Source organism: Euprymna scolopes, chromosome 1, assembly GCF_053919585.1.
Source record: "Euprymna scolopes isolate OS-2025 chromosome 1, ASM5391958v1, whole genome shotgun sequence".
Lineage (NCBI taxonomy): Eukaryota > Metazoa > Mollusca > Cephalopoda > Sepiida > Sepiolidae > Euprymna > Euprymna scolopes.
Window position 1 is genome coordinate 11,284,270 of NC_136482.1, and position 26,854 is coordinate 11,311,123.

General features: G+C 31.8%; 1 protein-coding gene across 1 annotated transcript in view; it reads left to right on the forward strand.

The window, feature by feature from the left end:
• The window catches only part of LOC145278789 (short transient receptor potential channel 7-like), a 570,160-nt gene that overhangs the window by 501,561 nt on the left and 41,745 nt on the right, over positions 1–26,854 (forward strand). The window contains exons 13-15 of the mRNA XM_080130690.1: positions 3,861–4,088; positions 15,152–15,304; positions 26,498–26,564. Coding sequence (XP_079986816.1) covers positions 3,861–4,088; positions 15,152–15,304; positions 26,498–26,564 — 448 coding nt within the window. The remainder of the gene's footprint in view (positions 1–3,860; positions 4,089–15,151; positions 15,305–26,497; positions 26,565–26,854) is intronic.

Sequence of the window (26,854 nt, forward strand, 5' to 3'; positions counted from 1 at the left end):
AGGAGCATTGTGACTATGATGAACAGCCGTGGTGATAGGCAATCACCTTGTATTTTAATCTTAGTTATGTATCGTCCATATTCAAGTCTTCACGTTCTCATTTGTATTTTTAATGAAATGGATAATTTTGCTTGGTATTTTTACATCCTTTGAAATTCTATTATTCATGATTGAGGATTCCTGTCGTAAGATTTTTTTATTGTCGATCCATGCCATTACGCCTATATTCTATTTTCTACTTTTTGTTTCATTCAGGATCTTTTGGTCTATGAATCATGTGATCGTCTTTCTCTATTTTGGCATCCTTGTCTTATTATGAATGGAGTGGTAAATTTATTCGTTCAGTTGTGCTGTTATTATTTTCTGCATAGTAGGTAAGCATATTATGGGCATGTAGTTTCTTTGAGAAGTTCCCTTTTCTGGCTCTTTTTGTGCCAGTGTAGTTTTCCCTTTGGTCATCCATTCTGTCATTTCTGCTTCGTGAATACATCTTTTCATGTTTTGAATTAGCTTTTCATATGAGTTTTGAACTTTTTGACCAGATTCGCGCATTTAGTTGTTATCTAGTGCCCTTCAATTTGCCATTTTTGTACGGTTGCTTTTGAGGGTGTCCTTGCTGATTATATCCTCTGTTCTTTATTTAATTTGCTGTCACTCTTCTTTCATGTAATTCGGCCATTTGCTATTCCCTCATCTTGCACTAGTAGAGTTTTCATTATTATTATTATTATTATTATTATTATTATTATTATTACTAGTAGTAGTAGTAGTATTGATGGTGGTGGTTTTGATGGTGGTCATATTATTATCATTAATATTACTGTTGTTTTTATTATAAATTAGTTATTAATATTAATGATAAAATGTTATTATTTATTATTAGTATCAATATCCATTATTTTTATAATTACTTATTTTATTATTATTATTATATGATCAGGATTAATATAATTAGTATTTTATTATTAATTTCGTTATATTTATATCATTATTATTAACATCATTGATATTACTACTATTTATTGTTATTGATACTGCTATTTTATCTTTTTTACTAGTGTTATTATTTAATTTTATTCATTCATCGTCTTGTTATTTAATTTTATGTATTTATTTTTGTACTCATTATTATCATTTATTTATGTTTATTGTTATAATAATTATCCCACGGGTAAGCATTAGAGATTGCCCACTTCTTTCAGTAACTTTTGCGAATGAATTCGCATCCTCGTAACATATGAGGCTGTTATCAAGAAAATCAGTTTTTCATTTAAATGTTCGTTCCGTAACTATTTTTTCGTGCATCTCATCTTTTTTCATCTTTATAAATAGTCCATGTAGCTGCCCCTCTTCCTATTGTTCTCCCTGTTTTCTGTCTTGATCATTTTTAGTGTCCCTTGCGGTAATTTTTATTTTCTTTGTTCTGAATTATATATTTTTTCTTTTTTGTGTCATTCGCACATTATTCTATCCAAATCAGTCATATTCTCCTGTCTTTCCTTTTAACGTAGAGTCGGTCAGCATCATCCTTTAAGTGTGATACATTATACATCGTTATAATTATCTTGACCTTCTAGTCAAGATACGGGTACGTGCATAAACTTTAACTAATTGTTACCAATCAAGATATTTTGGAGTGTAATTTTCACCTGAAATATTAATGTCAAATATGGTTTTTGCTTTTATTGGTTCTATATTTCGATGTTACAATAGGAAAATAGTTTTGTTTTTTTCTTAACTTTTGCCTATAAACGATCCAGAGTATGTTACTAGTGATACTGCATTTGTGTTAATACCTTTTATTAGGTTTCTACTATATATTTTAGTTTCTAAGAGTTTTCCTGTCCCTCTCAGATATTCCTTTTTAATTTATTTTTTCGTGCTTTGCTTGTATCTAATTCCATAACTTCCAACTATTTGTAGGCGTCATGTTCACCTCGTGCTCTGATCTTCGTTTGGCTGGGTAGGTTGGGTAGTTCCATACCTTCCGTTGCCTCCAGTTTTCCTTTTCAAATAAATAACTAACAGTGCACACTTCTCGCTATCACATTCTATTAGGAAATCCTGGCAGAAAATTCTACTTGTGTTCATTAGTGCCTCTAGTTCGGTTTTGGTTCTTGCAAAAAGTTTCATTCGTTTTTTCTATATCAGTTAACTTTTATCCGACTTGACATTTCCTTAGTATATTTTTAAGGGGTACCTATATCTCGACAAAACCCTCATTAGTTAATGCATAGAGTATTGTTGCCACATCTAGCCTTGTGCATCTGCCATAAGTCTGTCACTCTTTAACAGGGTTCAAAACAGTCTCAAATATTATAGGTTATGCACTAATCATCAAACTCCAACCTCTGGCCCATCGCCGAAATGTTGCTTCCCTGTGCATGTTTACAAGTATTTTAATGGAATATGCTTTGAACGCAAAACGGCATAATCACGTTGAAATGCCGGTTCTAAGATTACCGAAATTAAGCAATATTTAGCATGGCCTGTACCAGATGAGTAACGCTATATGTATGGGACCGTCATTCCGTGCAAGAACTTACAAAAATTAACATCATCATCATTGCTGATTAGGATATACCTATGGAGAGACGTGAAGACCGCTTGTGAACAATATTTCCACAGAATTCTTTCCTCAGAGGAAATCGTTTTAACTTCTTAGATTGAATGCCATCGGTTCTTTCTTCTACCACAAGTGTGTGTAGGAGGATTTAAAGACCGAGATGTGGGGGGAGGGAACAGCAGCATTCAGATTACAAAATGAGCAGAGACTATTGAAATATTGAAGATAATTACTGTCGCTAATACTCGCAATTAAACAGCATATACCTACCTCCATTGCAGAGAGATACGAGGTACAAGGTCGTGAGGTGTGTATAATACGTCAGCTTACAAGAAATAGCGCAGCAGGACTGCACATAAACTCAAAAGTAGGACGTTCCCCATTCCTCGGTAGGGGTGTTTCAGGTCGTTAGTCATAAACTAACTCCTCAAAAATAAAAGTTTAGACAGGATGGATCTCCTAGGAATATTCCAAACAAATACTTTCGCCTGACAAAGCAGGGCAGCTTATATCGTAACTGCCTACTTGTCGAACTAATTGTCGAGGAATTATACTAAACGTGTGTTATTCGAAAAACGTTTTAACTGGTAACAACTAGTTTGAGAACATCAAGCAAGTTACAATAATGATTGAAATGAACGCGGAGAGTAACGGATTATGTAAAGAGACTTGCTGCCGCTTAGCCTCAAGGAGAAACTCGTCGTTTATTAGCAGCATAAAGTCAATCATAACGTTCCCTTTGAAAGTTTAAATTAATAATAATAATAATAATAATAATAATAATAATAATAATAATAATGTACCACTCACTTAATTGTGTACTACCTCCTTAGGAAGAGAAAAGAATGCCGAAAAGGGAAAAACAGGACGCATACCTACGATGCAAAGGCCAACATATCCTGCAGGAAGTAAAAAGAAAAAGAAAGAACGGCCAAGACAAAATTCGACTATAACAAAGCATACAACAAGATTCCTCAAACATAATAGTTCCAAATATACAAAATTCAATATAAGATTATGAATTTTATTGGAAAGGCAATGAAAACAAAGACTTCAATTGACGGCTGATGAACAATACATGACTGAGATAAAAGACAAAGATGAATATTTAAAGGGGAATCCCTATCACCGCTACTCTTTATCATTTCTTTTCGACCACGCGTTTTTGTTTGTATTGTTTTACTATATTTCAGACATAAAAACTATTAATCTATATCAACTTTACATCATTGATCGTCCATTTTGTTTTGTTTCATCTGCCTGATTAATATACTTATTCCTTTCTATCACACAGACTGAGGCTGACACGGAGTGGAAGTTTGCCCGTAGTAAGCTGTACATGGAGTACATCCGGGAAGACTGCACGCTGCCGGTGCCATTCAATATCGTCCCAAGTTTCAAGTCCATTTATTACGTGTTCCGATTTTTCTACCGACTTTGCGTGAAGGTCGACGAGCCGACCATCAGGCATCCAGGTCGAATCAAAGATGTTGAACTCTACGCCATGCCCAGCGGCCGACGGGTACGTCGATAAACTTCTATTCATTGTTACCAATCTAGACATATTTAATTGTAATTTTCACCTATAAAATTAATATAAAATATTGCTTTGTGTGTATATTTTTATGTCACAATGGTAAATTATTTTTTTCTAAATTCTATCATTTTCTAAGTAAATTACAATTATGTAACTCACAACCTTTGTTTTTCCATGCCTAAAGAGAACCGGAATTCCACAGGACGCAATTCTAAAGAAAACGATGATTCCTTTCTATTTTTATCAATAATGCCTAATTCTGACTTCGTACGACTGTGTTACTTGGTCATCTAGACTTGAACCATACACTAATTTTGTTAAAGTTGAGAAAACTTACACTGCAAAGAGAATATGTATATATATAGCTATATCCATATTTATGTATCGATTAGTATGTACATGTGGGGGATATTTGCGGGTGCGTAAGTGTTTAAATAGGTTGCTAGTAATGTAGGATATCGAGATGATGAAGTGACGGTACGTATGAACAAAAACAAACAGGGATCGCATTTAAATTATAAGTCATTGTGTATGCATTTATATTTCAACTTTTTTAATATATAAATAAAAATAATTATTAGAATTCGTGTTAAAATGTATGTTAATTTCGAAAGAGTCATCCTTTTATCAAAAAGACAACTAATTATATATATATATATATATATATATATATGTATGTATATATATATATATATATATATATATATATATATATTTCAGATTAAATATGTTTTTAACTCGTTTCAATTTGTTTTTTAACATATTTTATTAACTGTTTGCGCATATATATATATATATATATATATGATGACAGTAGATTAAAAACAATTTTACAAGAAAATTGCCTCCATTATATATATATATATATATATATATATATATATATATATATATGTGCGTGTTCATAAATTACGTAATATAGAGATTTGCAAAGTATAGTCCACTTTATTTTAATTGAATTGTTCATTTGCTGCTGTTTAATTAATTTTCAGGGACGACCCCAAAGTATCGTGTTGGTAATCGAAACAACAGAAGACGTACAAAATTTGGCGGGAAACTGCTTTTATTCTTTTCTTAACTGACACGTTTAAATTAATAGAAGCATGCTGACACAAATTAGATATAAGTTCATAGATACTGCAGAATTCACCACTTTTCACAGTAATAATCACATATTCCACATTTTTTTCTATACACTCCAAATATAATTTATTTTCTTTAGATACATATAAATAAGTAAACAAATGTATTTTCAGTTAAAATAACTAAGTTTATATTTATGTTTTTAATTGCCAATTTTCAAAACTTTTTGGACTATTGTTTGATGCCGAAATGAATAAGGAAGAATAAATAATTACCAGGATTATTCGTTTATAAAGCTCGTTAGTAGACTTAGTTGTAGTTTGCTATTTTCGATATTTCAATTCTATACGTCCAAATCGAAAACTAAATATATTTTATTATATAATATATATATATACATATATATATATATACATATATATATATATATATATATATATATATATATATTATATATATATATAAATGTTATTTTAAATTCTAAGGGTTCAGTATCGTACTGGTAACATTGTGCAACAAATGTCAGATTACAAAAAGTCACATAAGACATGTTTCAAGATACGAAAAAATATCATTCCACTAAATCTGATCTTTATTTTCCTAGATTCGGCATCGTTTGTAAGCATTATTAATCATATTGTATTATTATAATTATTAATTGTCATAAGATATCCATTATCTATATATAATAAATAAAACAAGATCGTCAATTTAAACAACTTTTTCTCCCCTAATTTTTTCATTTTTATATTCCAGCAATAATAAGCAATCGTTTTAAGCTTCCGTTTTCCACTTAAAACGTTTTTCCATCACTAAAATATCGTGTTGGAATCTCTCGATAGGTTTATCACGTAGATTCTCCGCAAGATTCTCGAAATTAACAATTTCGCAAAAGAAAAACTGTTCTTCATTCGACAAACAGAATGCCAGATTTTTCATGCCTTTATGCATATAGAAATAGCTACATGTGTATTCTGAATGTGTTATTGAAACGGTAGAAGACGTACAAATTTGGAAGAAGTAGCTTTCATTTATTTTGTTTATACGATTACACACCTTAACTAGCAAGCAAACACATTAAATTTCACACTTCAAGTGCATGGCTATTTATTAATCTATCCATTTTTACTGTAACTCTGGATATTTTTGACATCCCATATGTCTTCAATATTAAATTTAATATTTCTAATATATATATATATATATATATATATATATATATATATATATATTAAATGAAAAATGAGGAATAAAAGTTATATATCCTTTACCTCTACAAAGCCACATGTTCGCCAATGCATAGAGCACTGCTGCTGCCTCTACCGATAGCCACCTCCCTCTTAGAAAGAATTCAAAGAAGAGTCTAATCTAATAGGTATCACACTGCCAACTAAGCTTTACCCCCTGTCCCATCGCCACAAAGTTGCATCCTGGTGTCTGTTTTACAAGTCATTTAATGGAATATGCTATGATGAGTTTATTGCATTTGTTCTCCCTCGACTTACACACCCCAAATAAATCCGCATAGCAACAAAATCGCATCCTTTCACTGTAGAGGTTACTAAATGCCGAAAAACCTATTTTCAAATTAAAATACTTATTTTTATTTCAAACTAAGTTTCTATCAACAAATTTAACCAAAATTATCTTTAACGAAATTTAGCAAATAAAATTCAAGGACATATTAACGCGTTTCTTTGGATACCAAATGTAGACAGTTGGAAAACGCCTCGTTGCTTCTCCCCACCCATTTTAAATTTGGCCTGCACTTAGTTACTTCTTTATTTCCTGTCACTCAACGAAATATATCTTCACCATAATTGATTAAACCAGCTTCTTGCTGAAGATAATTACACGCATCTAGGCGCATGATTTTAAGCAAAAGCCCTTCAAAAATCTGTGCATGGGTTTTGTCTTTCCTTTCTATTTTTCTACATTTTTCAATTCGGTTTTCATTTTCATTAAATGATTGGTACTGAGTAAGACCAAAGGTTAATTGTCGCTTGACAATGTCTTTTAACACTGAACTTTATTATGGCTACTTATGGTAATTTTGTTTGCGTAAATTGAATTAAAAATTATATATATATATATATATATATATATATATATATATATATATATATATATATAATGTTAAAGATCAGAAATACAGCTGTACCGTCGGTTTACAAATCCGATACTAGGGAAACTATTAGTAAAAAAAAAAAATATCAAATTCTCTTCAGTTTCTCTCTCTCCCTCTCTCGCACTTGTGTGTGTGTTTGCGAGAGTATAGAGGTTTCCCGAATTATTTTCTATAATTTTGTATGTAAGGATGACAGAACCGTTTAGTTTAAGCAAATGAGGCTAAAAAGGTTTAATGCTTAACTTTAGCTTAAATTTATTTCAATTTTTTGACGTGGATTCCATGAACAACATTATAAATGATGTGCGCATGTCTATTGCAACGGAATTTGCATATATGTCCTTTTTTTTGCTTTGAACGAAAGCTTAGTGTGGGTGGATTTTTTAATTTCTGCATCACTTTTTAGAATGCACTTTCATAAATCTGTAGTGCACACTCTTATCGGAATGCGTTCGAGCATAATTTACTTAACATATATTGGTCTCGCACTAACTGCTATGTATTTGTGACGTTAAATACATCAAACAGAAAATTGGAACTGGTTTAAACAGATGCTGGAATTTCTTACTCATTTAAACGCGCACTGGCAAACTAAAATTGCGAAATCAGTTGCGGTGGCAATTTTCTTAAACAACCCATGGATACGTATGTGTATATAATAAATAAATTACAATGTTTTAATCCATCAAAAATGGTGTTTTTTCCTCAGGATTAATTTTATTAAAAATACATCACTAGTAAATATAAATTTGAAAATATTAAAATATATAAAGAAACAAAACATTTCAATATTATAGCATAACATCCAAGCAATTAAATAGGAATTCGTAAAGAATCTGGAATCTAATTGTGATTCGATTATATTATGCAAAAAAATAAATAAATAAATAAAAATAAAAATACTTATTAAATGGATAAAATGCACACCTATGTGCAAAGAGATATTCGTATGAGCCCAAAAGCCAATGAATCCGATTAAATTTTACTCGATAAGGTCCACAACGTAATCATCACAATTCGATGATCGATTTTAAAAACTTCGATGATCCATTTAAATAAATAGACTTGCAAGACAAATCTAGGTCTACGAAATGATAAAAAGACTGCGACTTTATGGAGAAGATATGCCAAATTTATTATCACGACGGAAAAAGTCACTTATACGTGGTTTTTATCAGAAAAATGTTCAATTTTACACAGAAAATTTATTATAAGAAAAAAATACAAAGTATTGAGTCCAGAAGAATTTGGAATAATAAAAACGAATTGAAACTTTCGTAGCAAAAGTCCAGTCGAGTATTCACGTTATTGTCCTGAATTCTCGTAATGGAGTAAATGCGGTTTCGACTCTTCGTACAGTTAATATACTGTTTTTTTCTCGTTGTTTTACCGAGAAAACGAATATCATGTAGACTGACATAAAATCTTTAGGTCACAGTAAAAAAAAAAAAATTCAAATATATATGGTAAAACGAAATGGACTTCTTGTAGATGAGTAATAAAGATATTTGTATAAGCGAAAGTCGACTAGCCTGCAAAAAAAATAAAATAGTTTCTTTTTTTCCTGTTTGTGTATTTAAAACTAAAAATGTTCACTTTCAACGAACAGTTGAAGACTAAAGGCTTTTGGATAAAGAGAAATTATAGGGTAATACAAATAATGTATTTCAAATGTGAAAACATTGCATGACTTGCATGAATTAAAAGTTAGAAATGAATTTATGATGATTTAGATTCGTTGTAGATTTTTTCTACTCACGGCTTTTTTTAAAAATAAACTTTTCCGAGGTGTGGTCGTTTTTCGTCGTTGAACAAAAACTTTGTGGGGCTAATCTTAACTTTTAAAAAAGAAGGTAGAAAAATACGAGTTTGTTGAACAGAAGTTAGTTGTTTATCCAAAGGAAATACTTGTGGATCCGTTTTCGAATCCATATGTCGCCAATATTGTGATCCTGTTTAGGGAGTCACAATATTAAGGTGGAAGAGTCCTGGTGTTCACTGCGAGCGGTTAAACTACGCGTGTGCTTTCGGTATTTATTTGTTTCCCCACGAAAACAAAATGTGATCGTTTTTAATGTGGGAGAAAACCAGCTCCCTCAAAAGGGGGCACTCTGGAAGTGTGCAAACATAAAATTGTCTAAGTGTAGAAAGGTTCCCACTCCATTGACTAAAAACAATTTAAATAAGGTGCAGCGTTAGAGCAGCCCGATCGAGATGAGAACGTGCATACTCTCTGCTCGACGGCAGAAATGTCTTGCAAGACAAATCCATCTTATCATAGATATAGGGGTGTTAACTATCCCAGAACAGTCATGTTAGTGATGTTCTCAACATATGGCCAAGCGAAGGAGTCTAGCTGGTTCAGAGAAGAAGATGGAGCAATGAAATAAGGGTATAAAGTCGTAGCACTCCTTCTGAAGCCAATCCGTAGTTTCTTTGAACTTGTGGGCCAGCACAGAGTCCTGCTGCCACAGCAGGGTTGCCAGCGGCCACCACACTTCTGTACATCCAGGGTGTTGACTTTAAAGCTGATTTTAAAAAATGTGAGGTTGCATAGTGTTACCCTCATTTGAAACCATACGAAAGACCATAACCGTTGCCGGAAACTTTATTTTCATCATCCTGGGCACGTTCCTATTAGTCGTGGCAATCCAGTGATGTATTTTAAGTGTGCTGGTTCTGTTGTTATAATTTGGACCGGTAGAGAGCATTAGTTGTACAGCAGTGCATCACCGATCTCGCTTGCATTGTGTTACTTTCAGACATGGTAGAAGGCTCCTATCGCCTTTGGAATTTGTACACATTTTGCCAATTAGTAGATGGTTTGCAACATCAAACGAAAATAGAATCAATTCTGTCTTTTCTAAAACGGCAATATTATCATTACACACTGTATATATATATTTATTTTATAAATTTTAGCACTATGAAAAATGTTGAAATACATATCACAAGTTTATATATATATATATATACATATATATATACATATATATATATATACTTGCACAATTTAAAAAAAATGATACACATATATATTTATAATTACTTACATATGTTATTATTAATAATTCAATTTTTGCTATTATTATGCATAATCCAAGTTTTTGTTGTGAGTGTTTTATACAGTGAGTATTCTGAACGAAGAAATCCGGATTTCTTTACTGTATACCGACTACCTTGTCGCCAATGTTGTGAACATAGGTTCGAATCTCCCTCTCTATAATCTTGAAGACCTAATGATAATTAAGATAATTATATATATATATATATATATATATATATATATATATATATATATATATATATATATACCTAATGATAATTAAGATAATTATATATATTTATATATATATATATATATATATATATATATATATATATATATATATATATATATATAACTCTGCTCCTGATATTTGGTTATAAACAGACGCCACACTTGACGATTTGAAAATCACCCCTTCTCAGGTACATGCTATTATAAAAAACCTAGACACCTTAAAAGCATGTGGACCAGATCTCATCCCGGCTGTGCTATTAAAAAAATGCTCTGCCGAGGTTGCTCCAGTTCTGTCCAAACTTTACAATAAAAGCCTTAACGAATCTAGTTTTCCCGACTGCTGGAAACCCGCCTCTGTGGTACCAGTCTTCAAGAATTCTGGTGAAAGAACTGACCCACTAAATTATCGCCCCATTAGCCTCCTCCCGCTTTTCACCAAAATATTTGAGTCCTTAGTAAATCAAGCCCTAGTCCAGCACCTAACAGCTGCTAAACTCCTGACTGACAAACAAAATGGATTCAGGCAAGCCCGTTCAACAGCAGATATCTTAACTGTAGTTTCTGAACGTATATACCGTTCATTGGATTAAACAGGGGAGGGTAGAGCGGTGGCCCTTGATATATCTAAGGCTTTTGACAGGGTATGGCACGATGGTCTTCTAAGGAAAATTAGATCATATGGAATCACTGGAAGAATTCATAATGTAATTAAATCCTTCTTAAGTAATAGAAAAATCAAAGTTGTCCTCGACAGACGTACATCTAAACAATATGACATAAATGCGGGAGTACCTCAGGGGTCTATCCTTGGACCTCTATTATTCCTGATATTCATAAACGACCTCCCTGATAAAATTGTTTCGGAGATGGGTATATTTGCCGATGACACCACTCTCTATAACAAATATGAGGGGAAAACAAATGAACACATATCCAAGGAAATGGCAGAAACACTAGAGGATGACCTCCAATCTGTAGTGGAATGGGGACAAAAATGGATGGTCACATTCAATGCTGCTAAGACTAAGCTTGTTTCCTTCAATAACTACAAGAAACCTTCTCTACCACCAATAGCAATGGCCAAGAACACATTGCCTGAAAGTACTTCTTTTAAACTCCTCGGCCTAACGTTTACAGGGAATATGAACTGGAATAAATACATTGAGAGCATTGCCAAGGCTGCTGCAAGGAAGGTTGGCTCCCTCTACCGTGCTAGAAAACTACTTACGCCTGACAGTATCCTATACCTCTATAAGGCAACCATTCGCCCATGTATGGAGTACTGTTGTCACATCTGGGCTGGTGCATCTGCTGCTTGTCTCTCACTCCTGGACAGGGTTCAAAAGAGAGTCGCCAACCTGATAGGTCCTGAACTGTCATCTAGGCTTCAACCTCTGTCCCATCGACGAGATGTTGCATCCCTCTGCCTGTTCTACAAATACTTTAATGGTGAATGCTCTGACGAACTACAAACACTTGTACCTCCCCGACGTAACTACCCCCGACAAACCCGACAAGCTACTAAGTCTCATCCCTTTACAGTAGAAATCCCTAGGTGCAAGAAAGCCTTTTACTCCAATAGTTTCTTCCCCAGAACTGCGGGTCTTTGGAACTCCCTTGCGGGATTCTGCTTTCCCAACTGCAATGATATGCAGAAGTTCAAGTGTAATGTTAACAAACATCTTTCTACTCTTCTCCCTTCATAATGACCCCGCTAATTAAGTCCCTAATAGTAGCCCCCTGCTTCAAAGTGGCACTGTGCCTTGTTTGGGGTGAAAATTGAATTTAAAAAAAAAAGTGCAAACATTGATGGACGCCTAGGACACTCTGTACTAACTATTTGGAAAAGCCCATGTAATGCGGTAATAGAGTAGTTCATCGTCACATCGTAACAATAATACTAGACGAAACGTTTATCGTACCAGATTTTCAAACCTGTCTGGCATATTGATATTTGATGCGAATAGATTTTTTTTTTAATTTTAACTATTTAATATGTTATTGCGTGAATAGATATTATTTAGATATCATTTTTTCTGGAAAAAAATAGCCCATTAAAGAAGACCTAATATTACAGACATATTTTTTATTAACCGGAAAGTATTTATGGAGAAATAAATGTATAGAAAATCATGTTTTTACATTGATTATATAGAATTATTTCTTTTTTACTGTTATGAAATTAAAGTTACGAAGATTTATGTCTTCTTTATAAGTAAGAAAATGTGGGTTTTATAAGTAACAAAATCGATCAAATAGCAATTAGATCATAATGGGTGAAATGTGGATCAATTATATTATCATCTTCCTCAATAACGGTGGTGAAATTTCCCCCCCCCCTCTAAATGAGGTCACTCGGAACCCAGAAAAAGTAACGTATTCAGATACATCGAAAATGCTTTGTAAAGGAGCTTTACGCTATAGATGTTATCACTATCTTTTAATTGTAAATCAGTTTGTAATATTGTTTATGTGACCATGTGTATGGCGATGTAATATGTATATATATATATATATATATATATATATATATATATATATATACATATATATATATTCCCCCCACATATATATATATATATATATATAGAAAATACTATTTCCATTATTTTCATATATATATATATATATATATATATATATATATGTATTATGCTCTTCTAATAGATCATCATAAATCAAGTTCATGCTGTTTGCGTTGTCAATTTTCACCGTTGTTTTATTTTTACTTTCCTGTTCTGTCTTTTTATTTTTGTTTTCATTTTCCTTATTCAGTTTTCAAAAATTCCCGCGTGTGTGAGAGAGAGATGTGCGTGATTTATAATCAATACTTAATTCAACTACATTTAATTGTTCATTCTTCATCAGTTTCTACATGCAAAGTCATAAGCAATCGCATATATATATATATATATATATATATATATATATATATATATATATATATATATATATTGTTCCGGGGAGACAGAAAGATAAAAAGCAACAAACCAAGTTATATGCTCAATAACGTTTCGTTTTTTTTTTCAGACTTCATTGGAATGATTAAATTAAAGAAAATAAAATACAGTACAATATTTTAAAATATACTTTTCATAAGTATATTTTAAAATATTGTACTGGTATTTAATTTCCTTCAATTCAAACATCCCGATGTAGTTTTAAAATTGTGCAAACGTTGATCATTATATAACTTGGTTTGTTCATTTCCACAAACATATATATATATATATATATATATATACGTTTGTTTTCACATAAGCAGTTATATGTTGCTACTCAGTAATGAGCATGTTTCGGTCAACTAGTTTTTTGTTTTTTTTTGTAACTAGAGACCTTTTTCGGCGATGCAGCTTATACGAAAGCAAAGCTTACAATGAAAGTATCAAGTCTTCCACGTCACAGGGAGTCAATATAAGGAGGTTTCGTCAAATATTGTTATAAATAGGAACAAGGAATAAAATTGGGTTGTATTAAATATATATATATATATATAACTTCTTCATTTACTCACATAAAATTAATATACGAAAATATAGATTTATTTATTAATATACGAAAGTATAGATTTATACGTAAACGTAAAGTATTTATTTCAAAAGTGCTCAATACGTAGGTAGAGCTAGTTAGTAATTTATAAAATATATATGGCGATTAAGCTACACTGAGCCTGAGGAATCCTAGAGTGGATGAAACGCCGAATATTCAGGGTAGCTTAATCGCCATATATATTTTATAAATTACTATATATATATATATATATATATATATATATATATATATATATATATATATATATCTTTATATATATATATATATGGCAAGAAGAAAATGTTTCAATACTAATCATATGTTTTCCTAATTTTGCATATGAATTATAAAATATTTTATTTCCCCCAAACCTCTGACTTTGATAGAGAGGAGACTAAAACTTACTGCTATGGATTCAAATGATCAAAAATAATAGCGAAGGGAGACTTGATTCCAAATATTTCTCATATGTTATATCTCCTTGATTTGGTTTTCATACAAAAAGTAAATATCACATTTATTTCATACTTGATTATTTATTTTTCAAAAAAGGGGAGATATAACATATAAGAAATATTTGGAATCAAGTCTCCCTTCGCTGTTATTTTACGATCATTTGAAACCAGAGCAGAAAGTATTAGTCCCCACTCCATCAAGGCTAGATGCTTGGGGGAAATATAGATGTTTAGTATTTTCTTATCCTGCTATGTTGTTTGTTTCAATGAATCCAGAAAGATTGAAAAGTACTCGGACTTATGATAAATATGGTGATTACATCAGCGAGTTCATGCCGGAAGTGTCGACTATTATTCGGATATTGGAGTCGGAAATAGAATTAATTTTATTTAATGAAATATATCTAAGAGAAAAAATGCTACCTAAATACACGCACACGCACACACACACACACACACACACATATATATATATATATATATATATATATATATATATATATATATATATATATATATATATATATATATGCACTACGTATTATCGTAATTATTCTTTAATTTTCAGCAAGGTATAACTCCGCTGGATGCTACTGCTTGGGATTCTGACCTGCCACATTTAAAGGGAATCAAACATTTTCAGGAACGGATGTCTACGACGAATGGATTTGTACGCAATGATTCGGATCCATCAATTTGTACTCAAAAACTTACTTATCAGGTAAGTAAATCTGCTGTAAGCTATTCTTATTGCACTTAAGATAAAACTAAATACCTCCGATCAATGCGATTAGAAGCAAAATTCCACCACTTCTTTGCTTACATCCCAGGAAACTTTGTAAACTAGTAGCTTCTTTACTCATCTTTAAAATCCCGTCCTTGCTCCTCGTTTCTCCGAGATTACGAACAGGTAGAAATTTAAATGCATAGCAAACAAATATCTTTCTATACAAGCCCCTACTTAAAATGCCTTTATAAATCTGGTTCCCGAATAAAGAAGCCCCTTGTATATCAGTGACTATATAATGTGTTTTGGAAGAATTAAAGTAATAAATTATGTTTAAAATTACACGTTCTAAACAGAGAAAACCTGTGCGGAAAGACATGAGAACCAAAAAAAAGCTTAATACGATATCGCATTGAGAGTATACATATATGTAACTGTTACTGTAGTTTTTGTATTATTAGACGGGAAAAGTGCTCGAGGGAGTTAAATAAATTGTCAGATTGTTTGGTGCCTGTAAGAATACCCGGCGTAACAAAAGAAGTCATGAGGATCGCCATTGACAGAAAATAACATAATGTTACGAGCATAATAATATATCTTCTTTTTTACTGCTTATTTCTTCTGTTTCATCCCAGTAAAATAGTCGGAAGAATCTGAAATGTTCGAAACCTCTTTAAGTTAGTGCATTCTAGTTTTCATTAAACCCAGGGTGCATCTACATTTAGCGACACAGATTTTCTGTAAAATTTAGCTGTGGCTCGACCGACAACTGACGTAAACGGCCGGAATATTCGGAGTGCTGATCAAACTGATCAGCCAATGAAAAGGCGATAACAAACGAGCTTAACCAATAAAAAGCATAACAGACGACTTTTAGGAAATTGGTAGAAAAAAATTTAGTTTTTAATCGCGCACAAATTTAATCAGTCCAACCCCAAACTCTAATACGAACCATAAAATAATGTTAGAAATTTTCTCAAAACTTCTTTCACAAGTTTTGTAAAAAATGAAAATAGATAAATAGATAAACAGAGATTCAAAAGTTTTTCTAACAATAAGCATTAAAAACTTACAAAAAATCATTTTTTCTTGAAAATTCTCTTGAAAATAAAAATGGCAAAATATGTGTAAATTTATTGAAAACAATTTTTTTTTAATTTCATGAAATTTACAGTAAGTTATTGCTCTACTTTATTTTATTTCGTTTACATTTTTTATTGAAATTAATATCCGATAAATGTTGCTATTTTTGTTTCCCAGCGTTTTAAAATTTGATCGGCGGTGTATGTACACTGGCGATAGTGTCTGAGCAACATCACGGAAATCCAGTTGATAAATGCAAAGTACAAAAATCAGATATTACTTATTCGATGTTGCATGGATTATTAAGCGGTAAATGCACTTAAATATCCGGTAGTTATCTAGATATTCGGGAAAATATATATTGTGTCCTCCGAGGAATTTTCTAAGTATGATAGAAATTTCACAAAATTTCGAGATATTTTTAAAGTTTTAAAGCTTTCTTAGATTAGAAAAGATTGGCATTTTGGGATTACTAACATTGCTTTTCCCGGAAAATGTTATCATGTAGTTTAGATTTCATAAAAATATTATATATATAAAAAGGTTTAAGTAATTTATACACTGATAGCTTAATTATGAATGAATTTAAGTATTCTGAAACAACGTTCTGTTGCGGTTAATTTTACATACGAATACGCTTTTAGATTTTCTGTGGATTCTCTGACATGTTTTACAAAAATCACATAAACACAAATAAACGTTTCTGAATTTTTAAGATGAGGATTGGATATTCGTAGAATTCATCGGACTACTGTTCTCATCTTGAGTGTGATTTTCACAACGTTTCGGTCGATGTAAACTTCGACCGTCTTCAGGAATTCGGGAATGTTTCAGTCGAACTCGGAAATTTGGACGGAATTTCGAGCGAAACCCTTTATTTACTTTATGGGGGCAGCGTGCTCTTGTTCTGTCAGCCATGACTGGAAAGAGTTCCTAATGTATCAGTGCATATCAAGACGAAATTAACAGTTTAAGAGAAACCCTCCACCGAAACAACTATCCAGAGAGCATGACATCAGCTCCAAGAAATCTGGACCAAACACAAAAGGATTCCACTCAGAAACTCACCACAGTTTGTATACCATATATGAAGGGCTTGTTTGAAAATCTTCAGCGAATATGTAATCCATATGACATTAGGACAGTATTTAGGAGTGGTTCAACTTTCCGGAAACAGCTTGTGAGAGTCAAGCCCCTACAGAAAAAATCAGAACTGTGTATATAAAATTCCATGTAAATGTGGAAAACTATACAAAGGTGAAACGTGTTGTCCATTGAAAATAGGGTTCCAAGGAAACCAAAAGGCTGTAGTACGCGGAGAGACTGAAAAGTCAGGTATAGCTGGCCATATTTGGAAGGAAAGGGAAAGCCATCTACCATTATGGGACAAAGTAAAAATTATACCTATTTACAATGCCTCCCCACGGGACAGATAGACAGAAGAACGGTGGAGAGTAAGACGACTAAAAGAAGCAGCAAAAATGCTGGGGAATAACCAACTGCGGAGTAGACCTAGTATAGACTTTAATATGATATGGGAACCAGTAATTATAAACAATAGATAATATATACAAGTAATAAGTAAAAAACATAAATATATATATAAGTAATAAGTATAGAGATAGATATACATTAATCTATAGTAATAATTAGTAATAAATGATGATATTTATAGCTAGAAATAAAAATAGGTATAAGGCTCCTGAAATTTGTACTAGAATTTTTCGCAAGGATCCGTAGCGCAGGTGTTAGAGTACTGGGAGAAATCAATTGTAAAATTGATATTCCCCTGAAGGTTGAAGATTCAATCCTCAGTGTGGGCGACCGAAAAAATACATTTGCGAATTACTTAGGAACATTATCCAGTCATGACTGACGGAAAAAGAGCACGCTACCCCCGTGAAGTAAATAAAGAGTTCTGCTCGAAATTCTGTCTAAATTACAGAGTGCGAGAAGAAACACCTGAAGAAGGTCGGAGGTTACATTGACCGTAACGTTGGGAAAATCGTACTCAAGATTAGAACAGTAGTCCGATTAAAAAATTTGCGATCTTTTATTATGGAATATATATATATATATATATATATATATATATATATATATATATATATATATATATATATATATTCTGTGGAAATATATCTTTTTTTTATTATATTTACATTTAATTTATACCAATCCATTAATTTATGGAGCCCTATGTAATTACGGAGCATATAACAAATAAATAAAAAAATTATGACGTCATAAAAAAATAAAAATCAATTGCAAATTCTCTTTCAATTTTTGGATTTTGTAACCATGCCCGTGTGTATTTTATTTGTTTTTTTTTTTTAGGATCGATAGTTGCGTTAAAAAACAGGTGTTGTCAAGAATTGTTAATGTCCACATACTTAAAGGAATGAATTAAAATTTGGAATATAAACGTTTGTTTTATATATATATATATATATATATATATATATATATATATATATATATATATATGTGTGTGTGTGTGTGTGTATTTTTTTTACATGGGGATCACCATTTATGAAAGCCCGAAGGCCACTCAGGGTTAAGGGTTATTGCGTGTACTGTAATCAATTAGATAGTATTGTAGTAATCATTAGTATTGGGGGTTTGCATAGAGTGTCTTACTTAAGGCGGCGGTTTGTCAGGAGTTTGTTTATGTTGGACTTGAAGACGTCTAAGTTGTAGTCAGGTGGGAAACAGGCAAGTGGCAGAGAGTTCCACTGGCGTGCAGTTCTAAGAAAGAAGCTTTGCTCATGGAATCTACCTTTGGATTTAGCCACAGATAAAGAGTGGGGGAAATTATTGACAGTAGTTTCAGCCAGACGGGTGTTTCTCGTGAAAGATTGGCGAGGGGGGACGAGGGATTGGAGCTCAGACGAGCACCTGCTATGGAAATAACGATAAGACAAAGACAGGCTTGCAACGTTTCTTCTGTGGGAGAGAGGTTGCAGGGAAGAGAAAAGGGCATCCCCACTAAACCCTGAAGTCTATTTTGTACTCTGTCAAGGCAGAATAGGCTGTTTTTAGCAGCTCCTGTCCAGATGTGGCAGCAGTACTCCATCCTTGGACGTACTTGGCTTTTATACAGATGGAGAATTGCATCAGTAGTGAGATATCTTCTGGAGCGGTAGAAGGACCCCACAATTTTCCCAGCGTCCCTGGCAACAGATTTGATGTACGTGTTCCATTTCAGATCAGGAGTAAAGGTCAACCCCAGAAGCTTGTCAAAACATGGAGCCTCTCCAAGACGAGAGCCATCCATTTCAATTGATGCCAGATGAGGATCAGAGCGTTGATGATGTAAAGATAGAAGCTTGGTTTTGGATGCATTAAAAGTGACCAGCCACCTCTTCCCCCATTGTACCACGTGCTCAAGATCAGAGGAGAGAGAATTAGAGAGAACTTGCCATTTACGGCCTTTGATGTGTGGCCATAGATGGTCGTGTCATCAGCATAGATGTCAACGAATGATTTAAGTATGTGTTTAGGGAGATCATTGATGTAAATCAGGAAGAGAGTTTGGCCCAGGATAGACCCCTGAGGGATTCCAGCATTAATACTGTGGGCCTCTGATTTCTGCCCATCAACCACTACTCTTATGAACCTATCGGAGAGAAATGATTTAATGATTGAGAAAACATTTCCAGTAATACCGTAGCTAGAAATCTTGTGAAGTAGGCCCTTATGCCATACCTTATCGAGGGCCTTCGATATGTCAAGAGCAATTGCCCTAGAAAGGTAGCCTTTGTCAAGAGATTCACTAATCCTGTGTGATATAACTGTTAGCACATCTGCTGTAGATCTTACAGAGCGGGAAACCATATTGCATGTCACTAAGAAGGTTGTTTCTGTTGAGGTGGTTGACTACTTCTTTATTTAATATGGATTCCAACAACTTACTCATGGCGCACAGGAGACTTATTAGTCTGTACTGAGAGGGAGATGACTTATCACCTGAATTCTTAAATACGGGGCATACTAATAAGGTTTTTCGTGAGGAGTCGAAGATGCAGAAGATTTGCGCGAAGTTTGTCCCGAGGGTGATTAGAGAAGCTCAGAAAAAAGATGTTATTATAAGAGCAGAGAGGTGGTCGTGCTGATCAATTCACATGCGTATAGTCCAGACTTTGTTCTGTGTTACCTTTGGTTATTCCATAAGGCGACAGAAAACCTTAAAGGCTGTCGTTATGTCACAATTGAGAAAATGAAAGAGTCTGTGACGAGGGTCAGTAACATGCTAATATAAGAGGACTTCCATGGGGCCTTCCAGATGTTGTTAAAACGGTACAAGTGCATTGCGTCCGGAGGAGATTACTTCGAAGAAGATAACAGTTTCACGTGTGTACTATCAATAAAATTGCCCATACGAAAAAGTCTGGAAACTTATTTAAAGGAATTTGTGGAATCTGCTTTAAAAAAAATTATACATATAGGAAAATACGTTTTTCTTTCATTTTCGAAAAGTTGTGTCATTATTTTTGTTTATTATTTTTGTTTATTATTTTTTTATTTTTTGTTAATTATTTTTCTTTATTATTTTTGTTTCTGTTTTTTTATTATTTTTGTTTATTATTTTTGTTTATTATCTTTTAATTATTTTTGTTTATTATTTTTGTTTATTATTTTTTATTTTTTGTTAATTATTTTTTTTATTATGTTTGTTTCTGTTTTTTTTATTATTTTTGTTTATTATTTTTGTTTATTATTTTTGTTTATTATCTTTTAATTATTTTTGTTTATTATTTTTGTTTATTATTTTTGTTTATTATTTTTGTTTATTATTTTTGTTTATTATTTTTTTTTATTATCTTTTAATTATTTTTGTTTATTATTTTTGTTTATTATTTTTGTTTATTATTTTTTTTATTATTTTTTTTATTATCTTTTAATTATTTTTGTTTATTATTTTTGTTTATTATTTTTGTTTATGTGTTTTTATTATTTTTGTTTATTATTTTTGTTTATTATTTTTGTTTATTATCTTTTAATTATTTTTGTTTATTATTTTTGTTTATTATTTTTGTTTATTATTTTTGTTTATTATTTTTTTTTATTATCTTTTAATTATTTTTGTTTATTATTTTTGTTTATTTTTTTTTTATTATCTTTTAATTATTTTTGTTTATTATTTTTGTTTTTTATTTTTGTTTATTATTTGTTTATTACTTTTGTTTATTATCTTTTAATTATTTTTGTTTATTATTTTTGTTTATTATTTTTGTTTATTATTTGTTTATTACTTTTGTTTATTATCTTTTAATTATTTTTGTTTATTATTTTTGTTTATTATTTTTGTTTATCACGTTTTTTTGCTATAGATCTTGTTAAGATTGAATTGACGCATTAGAATTTTTCTTGATTCAAGCTTTAAATATAATTTTCTTTAGTACACAAGGCTTAATATTTAAATAACATTTTCTGTGGTCTATCATATTTATTTTTATACAGAGATTAAATGAATGGATCTTAAGATATTCGTTCATTGTTTTATATGGATTTATTTTTGTATTACAACGGCGGAAAAATTATTATTTTGATTTTTGCTTTTTAATTTACTATTTGTATACATTTGCTTTTCAGTCGACCTCTTCTAAAGAAACTGTAAAATATTCGCGTGTTCGAGATTTACTTCAGTTTTAAAAGAATTTCATATAGTTATTGTTGTATATTAGTGTCGAATAATCAACGAAACACAGCAAACAGTTTACTTTTAAATCCTCACAACCCTTGGTTATATTGTTCTTATATTTAAAGAAGAAACATACAGTTTTTCTGCAGTTTTTCATTAGAATATAATTGTCAAATATTTGTTTCCACCTCGATCAAACAGCAATTAATTTTTTTTTATTGAATATTTTATCAAGTATGAGGAATATTCTAAAGTAAAGCCTCTGATTTTTAACTCAAAGGTTGAAGAACTATTGATACGGGAGTAGTATAATTAACACGAGTGATCTTTTGTGCGTCAGAATTTATTTCTTACATAGTCCTTACCATTGTGAATGTACTTTTGCGAGGAATTCAATAACGCATCTCTGATTCTGACGAATGTTTATGACAGGGGTTGCTTTCTAAGAGTCTCACACTGTCAATATCTGCTACCGAGAGAGGAAACTTGTAGGAAATTAATGCATAATATCAGTCATCATAACAATGCAATTCGCAATTCCTTCTCGTCAATATTGACAATAAAAAGTAGGAGGCATTACTTTTGGAACGCCTCTTGTAAATAAAAATTTGGATGTTAAGCACATAACTTGTATCATTTATGCTAATATGGATGACGTGATATGTCTGCTACTTGTTGCACTTAAAATTTGCAATTTAATACGATTCACCTACGATTGTTGCATATTATTGTAACAAATACTTAGTTAGAATTAGTAGATGCTAACATGTACGTTTATGATTCAGAACTTTATTAAATGTACTTTATATTATTATTCCCTTCTACTACTGTTAGTTCTGTTGTTTTATTCAGAAGGTTTCAGCCGATGTAATCCCCGATCTTCTTTAGATAAATTAATTCGAATTTATTCCTGACTTTACTTCCGAGTGTATTTTTATCATTACACACACACACACGCGCGCACACACACACATACACACACACGCACATACACACACATGTATATATATGCATATATATATATATATATATTGTTTTCACAAAAGCCAAAACTTCAAAGAATGGGTTGATAGCAACAAATAGTGTATTTCATCGTTAGTTACAATGGTTTCAAGACTATTCGGACAAATCCAAACATTATGTCGTTTGAAAAATTTCACAAGAACAGCCTTTCCTCAGACTTATTGAATCAAAACACTTTAACAATAAAACATTATGGAAACCATTTTTTTAATGGAGATAGGAAAATAGGTAAATATATAAATCTTTAAAAATACTTTGCAAAGATGTGATATAGGTAAAATACTTTCGCTTGTTTTCTATTCCTTTTAGGGGAAATGGGTTTTGTTAAATATATGAATGCTTAGTTATGAAATATGATAATTTTGTAGCTTACAGTTATAAGTCATCTCTTTTTAGCTTAAAAAATATTGGTATATGAACGACTACTGAATTATACAAACCTAGTAAAATTCGGAATACTACAAATAAGACTATATATATATATATATATATATATATATATATATATATATATATATATAATAAGTTATAAAATATATATGGCGATTAAGCTACACTGAATATTCCGCGTTTCATCCACTCTAGGACTCTACCTCGATTGCAAAATTATTTGGGTTTAAACTTCAACAAAGTGCTCAATACGTAGGTAGAGCTAGTTAGTAAGTTATAAAATATATATGGCGATTAAGCTACACTGAATATTCCGCGTTTCATCCACTCTAGGACTCTGAAACGCGGAATATTCAGTGTAGCTAATTAGTAAGTTATAAAATATATAAATTACCAATTTTTGGTCTAAACATTTAGAAATTTTACATAAAGGGTATTCCCCCATAGAACAAGTTATGAACAGTACATAGGGCCCGGGCAAAGTCGGGCTGACCTGCTAGTATAGATATGAAGTCGATGCAAAGTCATTGCCCGTAAGTAGAATTTAAACTAATGTAATTTATTTTATGCATTTTTTTTATTACTTAAACATTTCACCATGATTAATTTATAGTTTGTTTACATAATAGTAAATGATCATTCATATTTTGTTGTCATATTCCCATGTATGTTGACACGAATACGACCCTCTTTATTTAACAGAAACAGAGTCATCATCTATCATGATGTTGATCGTCCTCTCAAAGCACTACTGGGAAAATTTCGTTGGAAATCTTACTACATCCTGCATATTTTCCTAGATTACCTCCCGAAGATTTTTACAAATTTTGAGGGTTACAAAAACAATGAAGATTCCATTAGTTCAACATTAGTTAGAAATTGGTAATTTTTTTTAACTTTTGCCCCAATTTTGACCCATTTACATTATTACTTTGGTCGTAAATAAAAATAAAAACGTTGACTAATGTCCAAGTTACCTGCATCTAAAATTTCAAGTCTTTAGACACAAAATTGGCGGAGGAGTTTGGTAGAGTCTGTGAAGGTCAATTCTTTCAACTTTTTCTTTTTGGAAGCGAAAATTTCGCATTGAAACTGATTACAATGCTTGCCGCACGTCTGAATACCCTTTATGTAAAATTTTAAATGTCAAGGCCCAAAATTGGCTGAGTAGTTTGCTAAAGACTGCAAAGGTCAAATCTTTTAAACTTTTACCTCTTGGCGGCGCAAATATTCAACCTAAACCGATTAAAAAGTTTGCCATATCTGTGAATCACCTTTATGTAAAATTTTAAATGTTTAGACCATAAATTGGCTGAGTAATTTGGCAGAGGTCAGTTCTTTTTTATTTAAACTCTATTTTGACCCCTTAACATTTCTTTTCTGGAGCTCAAATCAAATTAAAAAGTGTAATCCATGTCCAAGTTACCTACATCTAAAATTTCAAGTGTTTAGACCCAAAATTGGCGGAGGAATTTAGTAGAGTCTGCAAAGGTCAAATCGTTGAACTTTGACCCCTTGAGAGCCAAATTTCTGGCGGAAAACCGATTAAAAGATTTTCCCATATCTCTATACATCTTATGTTAAATCTCGAGTCTGTAGGCTGAAAATTGACAAAGTAGTTCACCTAGTTCCACCTAGCTTTGCCCGGGTTCTATGCACTGTTCATAACTTTATGTGCATATGTATATATTAAAAAGTGTGAATATGTACGGTAATGCCTCCTATATAATAGGCTTCCTTAACTACCATAGAGAAAAGTTGGTAGAGGCCGCAGACGTCAAATGTTTTAACTTTGACCCCAATTTTGACCCCTTTACATTTATTGTTTTGGGCTCAAATAAAATTAAAATGTTTGATCCATATCCAAGTAACCTACATCTAAAATTGCAAGTGTTAAGAACCAAAATGGGCGGAGGAGTTTGGTAAAGTCTGCAAAGGTCAACTCTGCAAACTTTGACTTCTTGGCAGCCAAATTTTTCTTTAAATAAAACTGATTAAAACGCATGCTGCATTCCTTTATGTAAAATTTCAGATGCTTAGACCCAAAATTGGCTTAATACTTTGCTAGAGACCGCAAAGGTAAAATTTTTGTACTCTGACCCCTTGTAAGGAAAATTTTCAGAAAAAAACGATTTAAAAGCTTGCCCTATGTCTGAATACACTTTATGTAAAATTTCAAATGTTTAGACCAACAATTGGCTGAGGAATTTGGTAGAGACCGCCGACGTATTTTTTTTTAATTTGACCCCAATTATGATCCCTTAACAGTTATTGTTTTAAGCTCAAATTAAATTATAAAGTTAGATCCATGTCCAAGTAACCATATATCTAAAATGTTAAATGTTTAGACCCAAAATTGACGGAGGAGTTTGGTAGAGTTCTCAAATCGTTGAATCCCTTAACAGCAACATTTCTGGCCAAAAACCAATTAAAAAGATTTTCCCAAATTTCTATACCCCTTATGTCAATCCCGAGTCTGTAGATCGAAAATTGACCGAGTTATTTGGCTGGGAAGTGAACACAAACAAACAGACACACACACACACACACACACACACATTTTCACTTTTATATATATATATGTTTTTTAACTATCCGAAACAGTGTTTCATGGTAAGCAACTGATGATCCCTTAAAAAATAAATTATTAGTGCTATGGTAAATTCTAGAGCGATCCGATGCAGTGATTGCAGGTGATTAAATGACTTACTGACTAGATGGTTTTCTGAAGAATGATAAAAATATTTTTTTTTTGTATAGTTTTAAGGGTTAACAACTTCAAAGACTATATATATATATATATATATATATATATATATATATATATATATATATACACACACACATGTGAGGGGGGGTCTGAGTCTATGTCTTTGTGTGTTCTGGAGCTGTGACCTTTTAAACAAGATGTTGAGATGTTGATATGGGACAACAAATTCACAACTTTTAAACTCACTTCCTTATAATACTGACTCTTTGTTATTCTCTGCTAAAAATTGTTGAAGCGATGAAAACTTATTTATTCCATTTGTTTTTGTTCATTTCAGCGTGTAATGAAACGAATTGTTAAGCGGTATATTTTTGATATGCAGAGAGAAAGTGACACAAATGAAGGTAAGTGATCGGGTTAGTGGTTTGTAAGAGACGAGATAAATCAAGATATATCGATCATTATACTAACGCTGAGTGAATCAAAGGTTGTTTGGCTAGACCCTTTTCCTTATATTCTATCAGATCTCAATTGGTGTAAGGATTATCAAGAGAACGTTTTTATAGCGTCCACAAAAACAGTATTAATAACATTACGACTAGAACCAGTAACAAAGTTTTCACAATGCTTATTGTAATACAATGTCATTCTGTGACGTGTGTTCGTAATTTACATGGCAAACTTTACTGGAGCA